Below are 10,062 nucleotides of genomic sequence, written 5' to 3'. Positions count from 1 at the left end.
TCTCGCCCCCCGGGAACTGGCTTCAGCGTACAGGGGCCCCCAGGCTCCCCCCGCAAACTGCGCCTGTGGACTCGCCGGCCCCGCTCTGCCCATGCTCCCCCCCCCCGAGCGGGCGGCGGCTCCGAGCAGGGCCAGCAGCCGCGGCGCGGAAATGGCAGAGGGGCGGGGCCTAGTTCTCGGGGCGGGGAGTTTAGTGCCGCTTGTGTTCAACGTCACCGAGAGTGGGCAGGGGTGATTGGCTGGGCTGCCGGGGCGTCACGCGCCGGCGTATCCCAGTCCGAGGCCATGTGGGCGAGGCCGGCGGCGGCTGCCGCGCCGTGGCTGCTGCTCGCTGGCCCGAGAGTCCGCTGGTCGCTCGCCGCCCTAGCGCCCGTGGGTGGCCGCATGGACGAGCCCGGCCCGGGGAGCAGCGGCCCGGGGGACGCGCCCCCCGCGGCCAAGAGGCGGCGGCTGCTGGCCGGGGAGGAGAAGCGGCCGGGCCACGGCGAGCGCTGCGTGCCGCCCCCGAGGAAGCGCAACCCCGGCGTGAGCTTCAGCGAGCCGCACTTCGCCGAGACCCGCTACTACTTCGAGGGCGGGCTGCGCAAGGTGCGGCCCTACCACTTCGACTTCCAGACCTACTGCAAGGGCCGCTGGGTGGGCAAGAGCCTGCTGCACGTCTTCAGCACCGAGTTCCGCGCCCAGCCCCTCGACTCCTACCGGGCCGCGGCCAGCGCCGGCCGCCTGCGCCTCAACGAGCAGCCCGTGCGGGACCTCAGCGTCGTGCTCAAGGCAGGTCCCCGGCGCCACCCCACCACTCGCCCGCCTGCGCCAGACCCCGGGTTACCTTCCCGCGGCTTGGCACCGGCGGGGGCGGCCGTAGGTTACCTCTCGGGGGATGGGGGGAAGGAGCATCGATTTGCTAATCTCAGAAACAAACTCCCCACCCTTGGGGAGAGAGATCGGTTCCCGCGTGGAGCTTCCCCTCTCCCCCACCTGGCCCCTCGTCTACTTCACACTCTCCTTCCTGCTACCCCCATAGCCCCAGCTGGCCGCTCCTGGCTGTCTCCGTGGGGGGCAGCCCTGCCCTCTGGCCGGGTGGCTCTTTGCAACAGTGACTGCAGTTGCGGGTTCATTGCCTGGCTCTGTGTGTGGAGGAAGGGGTATCATGTTTCCCACTCTAGAAGAAATCAAGAGTAGCTAGAGCCCCAAGCCCCTTATCTAGACTACAAAAAACTGATAATTAAAACAATATTTTGAAATGTGTGTAGCTAATTTGTGGTGACCTGGAGTGGGGAGGAGAATAGCCTACGTAAAGAGCCTAGTTCTCTAACATGTCATGATGTTGTTTTTGTTCTTCTCTTCATATGGGAAAAGAAAATAATTTAATATATTTTGGCCACAACCACGTTTAAACATAGTAGTTTGTATTGTGGTAGGACCTGAAGCTATGTGCAGTACAAACATCCAGGAAGAACTAGTCCCTCATCTGATGAGCGCAGAGTAAGGCTTTCTCTGCCTGGGGATGCTTTTCAGCATAACTTAAGGTGTGACTTTAAACCAAAAGTGCTGGATGTAATTTCATGACAGTATTTGAAGCTGTATTAGTTAAAATTGATCAGACTTTCAGGGCATAGGCTGTTCTCCTGCATGAGTCAGGAAGGCATTCATCTCCCTCAGACAGCATTGCACGCAAGTGACTTTTTGTGTTGAGTTTCTCCCCTGCCTAAAGAATACTAGGCATGCGAGCAGTGCTTGAGCTAGGATTTGATAAACCAGTAGGCTTAATGATTATAATACAGTCCTATTTCCTAGTATATTTTTAGCTGGTTTCTTAATGTTGGGTCCCACTTTGTTCTTGACCTGTGCTTTCTGTCCCTTATTTCTCACAGATCGATATTTGGGGAAATCCTATCTACTCTAATAATCTGTTTTGCTTGTAGAATAATGATTTTCTGAGGAATACAGTGCATCGCCATGAGCCTCCAGTCACTGCTCAGCCTATCCAGATTTTGGTAGAGAATGATGAGGTGGTTGTCGTGGACAAACCCTCGTCTTTACCCGTACACCCATGTGGCAGATTTCGACACAACACTGTCATCTTCATCTTGGGCAAAGAGCATAACCTGAAGGAGTTGCACACTATTCACCGGCTTGATCGCATGACTTCCGGTGTGCTCATGTTTGCCAAGACTGCAGAAGTGTCTAAGAGGATTGATGAGCAAGTTCGGCAGAGACAGGTGAGGGCTGAGGACTTAAGTGGTTTTTAAAGTACATCTTTAAAGAGCTTTCGAAGCAGGTTTGGCCCAAGTACAGACTGTTGGGCAAACACAAGTCCCAAAGTTTACAAGCAGCCTTCTTTAAGATGAAGACAGGTGCAAATTACATGCACCCCTTGTGCTCTTGGTAAGATGCTAATGTGGTGCTCCACTGAGCAAAATTTGGGTGCCTTAGTAGGTTGTATAGTGGATAAGTGTGCTAGTTTGTGAGACAATAATTGAGAGGTTATTGATGTTTTAATAAAAAGTCTATTTCAATTTTGAAGGACTCAAATTTTCCTGTAAATGTTCTATGCAATATCCTGTTTTGACATTCTCCAGGGTGCATGCTGAATTGCTATGGCCCCTTAGCTCTCCAGCCTGGGATGCCTTTTACGTTGCTTTGCTAGTAAACAGCAAACCTCCAGGCTCTGATCACTCACAGCCACCAGCATGCAAAGTCTCTCTCAGCTGAGTACATTAATGATATGCCCTGCCATCAATAACTAGATACAGGGAGACACCCACATATCCCTGAGTCCCAGCTTTGTACCTTCAGTAGCCCACTGGACCGTACAAGCTCATAAACTAGTCCGTCATTCCTACAAAGGGTAATGAATATGCATCAGCCTTTGTTGTCTCAAGTGAGACTTTCCAAACACACTGGTTTAGATAAAACAGTATCTTTCTTAGTTAATAAACTTGTTTTAGATTTTAAGTAGGGCTGTCTATTGATTGCAGTTAATGCATGCAATTAATGCAAAACAAATTAATTAGATTTTTAAAAAGTCACAATTATTCGTGGTTTTAATCACACAGTTAAACAATAATAGAATACCAGTTTAAATTTATTATATTTTGGATGTTTTTCTACATTTTCAAGTGTATTGATTTCAGTTACAACACAGAACATAAAATGTACTATGCTCTCTTTATTTTATTACAAATATTTACACTGTAAAAAAGTTAAAAGAAATAGTAATTTTCAATTCACCTCATACTAGTCCACTCAGTTCTACTTGTTCAGCCAATCACTCAAGACAAACAAGTTTGTTAATATTTACGGGAGATAATGCTGCCTGCTTCTTATTTACAGTGTCATTTGAAAGTAAGAACAGGCTTTCGCATGGCACTGTTCTAGTTGGCAGTACAAGTATTTGCGTGCCAGGTATGCTAAACATTTGTATGCCCTTCATGCTTCGACTTGTAGGCTCTAAAGTTTTACGTTTGTTTTGTTTTTGAGTTCAGTTATGTAAAAACAAAAAATAATAATTCTACCTTTGTAAGTTGCATTTTCATGATAGAGAATGTGCTACAGTACTTGTATGAGGTGAATTGAAAAATACTATTTTTTTTACAGTGCAAATATTTGTACTCAAAAATAATACAGAGCACTGTACACTTTGTTCTGTTGTAATTTAAAATCAATAGATTTGAAAATGTAGAAAAACATCCACAAATATTTATTATAAACTTAAATTGGTATTCTCTTGTTTAACAGTGCAATTAAAACGCAACTATTTTTAATCTTGCGATTGTGATTTTGTTAATTGTTTGATAGCCGTGATTTACAAGTGATAAGACTTAAAAGTCAGAGCTGGTTACAAAAGAAGAAAAAAGATAAACACGCAAGCAAATTCCTAAACTTTACCAAGGTTAATAAGTTTAAAAGCAAAAAGTTTGTCTCACCCAAAAACTTTCAGTAGTCTTACTGGCTGGAAAAACCTTCAGGCTAGGACCACTCTCCCTCATAGGTGCTGGAACTGGGGGGTGTTTCTCTGAAAATATCCACTCAATGTGCAGCGGCAGTCAAAAAGGTGAACAGAAAGTTGGGAATCATTAAGAAAGGGATAGATAATAAGACAGAAATCCATAGTAAGCGCACATCTTGAAGACTGCGTGCAGATGTGGTGCCTCATCTCAAAAAAGATATATTGGAATTGGAAAAGGTTCAGAAAAGGGCAACAGAAATGTTTAGGGGTCTGGCATGGCTTCCACATGAGGAGAGATGAATAAGACTGGGACTTTTCAGCTTGGAAAAAGACAACTAAGGGGGGATATGATAGAAGTCTATAAAAATCATGACTGATGTGGAGAAAGTAAATAAGGAAGTGTTCTTTACTCCTCAACACAAGAACTAGGAGTCTCCAAATGAAATTAATAGGCACCAGGTTTAAAGAAACAAAAGGAAGTATTTTTCCACACAACGCACAGTCCATCTATGGAACTCATTGCCAGAGGATGTTGGGAAGGCCAAGACTATAACAGGGTTCAAAAAAGAACTAGATAAGTTCGTGGAGGATAGGTCCATCAATGGCTATTAGCCAGGATGGGGAGAAATCGTGTCCCTAGCCTCTGTTTGCCAGAAGCTGGGAATGGGCGACAGGGGCTGGATCACTTGATGATTATCTGTTCGGTTCATTCCCTCTGGGGCACCTGGCATTGGCACCTGTTGAAAGACTGGGCTAGATGAACTTTTGGTCTGACCCAGTATGGCCGTTCTTATGTTGAAGTGGTTCCCATTATATACAGGGTTAACAGCTGGTTCAGTGACTCTCAGCACCCCCACTATAAAAATTGTTCCAGTACCCCTGCTCTCCTTAGTTTAGTGATGCACGTTTTGTCTTTCAAGTGATCTTCTGTGAGTAAAGATGGGCGAAAAGAGGTCTCTAGAGGCATTTTTTCTCCCTTCTTATACTCTGACTCTTTGTACTGGAAAAGTCTTTGCTGGGTCATGGTGTCAGGCAGTTCCATGGTGTATGTGAACTGCCAACTGTCCTTCAGGTGAATTATCAGTTTCTTGTTTACAACTTTCCTGCTGCTGTATCTCAGATTAAGCAGGTAATGGCCTTTTGGCACCTAGCTGGCGTGCCAGTGTGCCTTTGTCTTTGAGAAAATAGCGTGTGAGCATTACCCAGAACTACAGCATATTTCAGTAACAATCATAAAGTAAAATCTCAAAGCTCCATATACAATGTTGATACACAAATTTTGACAGGACAGTGTTGTTCTGTAGATACCTCACAAGGCATACTTTGTACAAAATACATCATAACCATCTAAAAATGCTGAACGTGGGATACAGGGTGTCACACTTGCCAATCCCAGTGTGGGACTCTGGCTTTTAAGATTTGCAGCAAGGGCACAAAAGTAAGGGATATAACAAAAATCCGAGACTAAATTTTGAAATAAATTTGGGTTTAATGTTAAAATAGTTTCCTAGGTCTTAGCTGAAATGTTGAATTATGAAGTTATCAAATTCCATTAATAAAGTACACCTGAATGGAACAGAAGCCATTGTAGGTCTAAATCGAAGACTTCACTTTGTAATGAGGTACACTTGAGATGCTTGTTTGCTTCTCCTGTTTAGCTGCAATCCTATAACTGAAATGTCTGAACTTCCCCACATATCTGTAAGTGGAGGGGAGGGCAGGAATGGTTAGTTTTAGCTTAATGTATTTGGAGCTCGAGAGAGATTTACATTGTCTGGATTGATGTGTTTCTGATATTCACTCTGTTTTCCCCTGTAGCTGGAAAAGGAGTACGTCTGCCGTGTGCTTGGGGAGTTTCCAGAAAATGAAGTGACCTGCGAGGAACCCATCCTGGTTGTTTCTTACAAAGTGGGGGTGTGTCGTGTGGACCCCAAAGGCAAATCCTGTAAAACTGTCTTCCAAAGGCTTAGTTATAATGGCAAGACCAGTGTGGTCAAGTGTTTTCCATACACAGGTCGCACTCACCAGATCCGGGTCCATTTGCAATTCCTGGGATATCCTATTGTCAATGACCCCATCTACAATATGGAAGCCTGGGGTCCTACTAAGGGTAAAGGTGGTGAGATTAATAAAACAGATGAGGAGCTTCTCAGGGCTTTAGTGGAAGAACATCGTTCCAAACAGAGCTTGAGCATCTTGGACGTTTCAGAGGAGGACCTGAAGCCCATTGTGGGAAGTAAAGAATGTGACCATTCAGGTTACTGTACTAAGCCAGTTGAGATTATACCTATAAGCGCAGACTCCTGCAGAACTGAGAACTCTAAGGATCAGAAAGAAGCTGAAATACAGGCTTGTTTGCAGAATTCTGACACCAGACCAGAAACACATGAAGCAAACCCTGAAGGAGCTAGTTCAAGTGGGAATCAGGATGGACATACAGAAGAAAAGGACCCTCTGTGTGAGGAGTGTAAAATAGTGAGGCAGGACCCATCTCCTAGGGAGCTTGTGATGTACCTGCATGCCTTACGCTACAAGGGAGCAGAGTTTGAATACAATTCCAAGATGCCAGACTGGGCTCTAGAGGACTGGGATGAGAGCTAAGAATAGATACTGAGACTTTTGTGTTTCCTTCCAACAAAACTAAAATGAAAGTATTTGGTAAAGTCCTGAACTTGTGTGCGGTAAAAATATCTCATTGGAGCTACTGCGATCTTCCATCATTATTTATTGTGTTGTGCCTAGATTGCTTGTGAATTTTGAGGAGGTGGGAAGAGTTCTTCCTGATTAGTGTTGAGAACTCTTTCCTAACAATGAACCTGCTGACAGCTACTGAAGGGAGAGATGGTTAATCCAAGACACTTTAACTATGTTTTCCTTTAAGATGGTAACAGTGATGGGTAAAAAATATTACTCAAAGGTGGGAAGCTTGGAACAATTGCTTCCTCTTCTCACCACATGGTGTTCAGGGTGCATCCTTGTTTGCAAATTGAATGCAGTTGCTTACTAAATTTATACAACGAAGACAATCAGCATCTTGGCCCTTTTCCTGTGTCTGTCATCTAACTCCCTTCTCTTTCTGGGTAAGGGTTGGGGAGATGTTAGTCAATCTAAAATACTTCAGGTGTCACATCCAGATCAGTTTCAGTTATGTTCTTAGTTTTGTTTATACCAAGGTACTGTGCAGGCTGGTTCTTTTCCTGGCAGGTTAATCTTCATTCATTTTATTTGGAGTTCTATTGCATTGTGCAGTTCTCCTCATTAAGACGTTTCCATCCTTGTGTGTGTTTCCAGATTCCGTTTTTTGTTTGTTCTAGATGGAGTATAGTCTGTCCTTAAATCAGCTTTGCAAAATTCCTTGGAAAAGCATACTGCTCCAACTAAAAATTCAGTAGCCCAAAGAAATTGTCATCTTTGCTGTTAATGAGTCCATATCTGTAGGTACTCCCATCCAAAACAATCTCTACATATTTTAATCAGTCTCCGTTTCCTTTCCCTATATTTTTTAACTCCTCCCATATGGTTTCTCTCCTTATTACTTAACCCCCATTACGCCTTATACTGTACATCTTGTACTGTGCATATCTTTTCTAACATATCTTAACCACCCCCTTCCATGTACCCACACACAGGGCTTAGAAAGCATACCAAACATATAATAGCCAGAAAGCTAAGTCTGATATGGAAGGTGGCAGGGGCTTGCTGTTTCAGGGATGGCTCTACTCCACCCTCTTGACTTTTTGGTTGTTCTAAGTAGGGGTGTTTCTACTACCCTAGCCTTCATTTTGCAGCTCCCAGCCTCAGTAGAAGGAGCTTCAGTATCAGCCTCTGCTATTACTCAGAAACTTTGTGAGCTGCCGCAGAATGAAACACCTGATTGCAGCAGTGATACCAACAAGATATAGGGTTCTGAATAGTAGAAGTAAAACTGAAAATACTTTGGTTAGTTTTCACTTTGCTGCAGCTTGTTCGGAAAGTTCTAACCCACAGCTGAGGCATTTCAGGAATTAGAGCACTCCATCTGTTTGTGTGTGAGAGACTTTAGGATGTAAAAAAATGTTAACTTTGTCCGGGGTTTTTGTTTTGTTTTTGTGTTCATTTTTTTTGAAGGGCAGGACAGTGTACTCACTGGGACGTTTCCTGTTTGCTATGGCAAAGTGGATTTTTCCATCCCAACCTTAAATAATAATGCTAACGTTGGTAGATGTGTGCTAGCTGCTTGTACTTGCCCTGCATTAGACAGTAAACCTAAAACTGTACAAGCCAGTGCATTGCTGGTAAGTTGATATTAGGAAGTCTAGAATGTTAGCGGCTTACTCTAACGATGCCAGGAGTGCATCTAGAATAGGAAAAAGTATGTGTGGATTTTGGCCAAACAAAAATCTTCGCTCACTACCCAGTGCTTTGTTTGATCTACATACATAGTCCCTTTATTATTATAGCAGCGCTTAGAGGCCTTGACGAGAGCCTTACCATGGTATGCATTGCCCACACCTAATAAGAAGGTAGCCCCTGCCCTGTTCAGGTTTACAGACTAACGGTGAACATTCGCATCTAGTCTTCTATATGCCCAAACAGGAGTGATATCTTCAAAGAGAGTTTCTTCAGGATTTATGTTCTTGGCCATGTGAAATACAAAGGTGACTTAAAGTAAGAAACTGCACAACTGCCACTTTCCCTAGTAATTTGTGTGTTAATGCTAAGTGCTTTCTTTATTATTCTGTGGCTATAGTGTGTGTGGTGGGGGGGAGTACAGAGGCTGCCACTTGAATAAATACATCCAACAGAGAGGTCCTCTAGCAACACCAGGAAAGACCAGAGTTGCTGAGAGTGCATGCACACATTATTAAAAAAAAAATAAAAAAACCCAGCCACCCTACATATATAATACACACACACACACACACACACACACTTTAAAGAAACATACTTGGTGGATCACTGAATAAAGTTGATGGTAAAGAACAAAGTGCTGTTTTATCAATCTAGGCAAACTCTTCTGTCCATCCTTTGAAGAAATGAATTTTGAGGTCCCAGCTCTACAGCAGAGAGCCTGGAAGCCGTGAAAGCTTCAGCAGGAGCTCTCAGAGTTTCCATGCTTCCTGATGAGGGAATGGCAGCCCTACCTCAAGTTGTTGCTCTCAGGATCTGGACTCCCAGTACCATAGGGAGCCTGGAAGCTCGGAGAGCCGCATCTCCAGCTGGGGCTTCCAGGCTGTCTGCCACTGAGCCAGACTCCCTGGTCAACTTGCGCCCCAGATGCCTATACTCTATTAGCTCAGGGAGCCAGCTGGCATGGGAATTTGGTAGCCCTAGGGTTGCCAGCCTTGGGCCATCCATGTGGCCAGGCTGTCATGGGACTAATGGACCATGGAATCCCTGGCAGCTGCTGACCTGGTTCATGTCCATTTCATGGCTGCTCAGGACTGAATGGTAGCCTTGAAAATGACAGTTTGATAGCTGCTATTCAGTGGTGGGAAGTAGTGAAACTGACACGAATCATTTCAGTTTCACTAAGCAATTACCTGGGAGCATATTTCCATAGGTGCTGGATCTAGGGGTGATATTGCACCCCTGGCCTTGAAATGGTTTCCATTATATACAGGGTTTACAGTTTGGTTTAATGACTCTCAGCACCCCCTTCATATTTCATTTTGAAAACACTGTTTTAGTGTTTCTGAAACACAATTTTTCAGAATCTCCAGTTCATGAGAAATTTTTAATGTTGAAATTTCAAATGACCTGGAAATTCCAAATTTCAGCCAACTGTAATCCCAAATTTAATTCTGCTGCCTTTTCTGTCTCTTCTGTAAGAAGACTACCACAGGAAGCAAATACTTTATAATGCTAAAGTGTGGAAGTAATTTATGTTCCTATGTGGAGAACGGAAGACTGAAAGACCTATTGTGGAAAATTTGGGGGAAGGAGTAAGTACAGATAATATTCTGAGTGCTATATCTCCACTTCATTTTTTCTGGCCATGCTTAACAGTTACTATTAAGGCCTTAATACACCACCACATTATTTACTGTGTCCCATTGCTGATAGAGAAACTGCCTGTGATTACTGGCCCCAAAACAACTTGAACTGTGGGAGGTTACAGTTTTTTATTCAAG

General features: G+C 44.3%; 1 protein-coding gene across 1 annotated transcript; it reads left to right on the top strand.

The window, feature by feature from the left end:
* Positions 1–283: 283 nt before the first annotated feature.
* Positions 284–9,408, top strand: RPUSD2 (RNA pseudouridine synthase domain containing 2). Its single transcript, XM_037900479.2, has 3 exons — positions 284–771; positions 1,923–2,219; positions 5,768–9,408. The coding sequence occupies exons 1-3, from the start codon at positions 286–288 to the stop codon at positions 6,548–6,550; spliced, it is 1,566 nt and encodes a 521-aa protein (XP_037756407.1). The 5' UTR covers positions 284–285; the 3' UTR covers positions 6,551–9,408.
* The last annotated feature ends 654 nt before the right edge of the window (positions 9,409–10,062 follow it).

The sequence above is a fragment of the Chelonia mydas genome, chromosome 6 (assembly GCF_015237465.2).
Source record: "Chelonia mydas isolate rCheMyd1 chromosome 6, rCheMyd1.pri.v2, whole genome shotgun sequence".
Lineage (NCBI taxonomy): Eukaryota > Metazoa > Chordata > Testudines > Cheloniidae > Chelonia > Chelonia mydas.
This window is presented reverse-complemented; position numbering and strand designations above follow the sequence as displayed.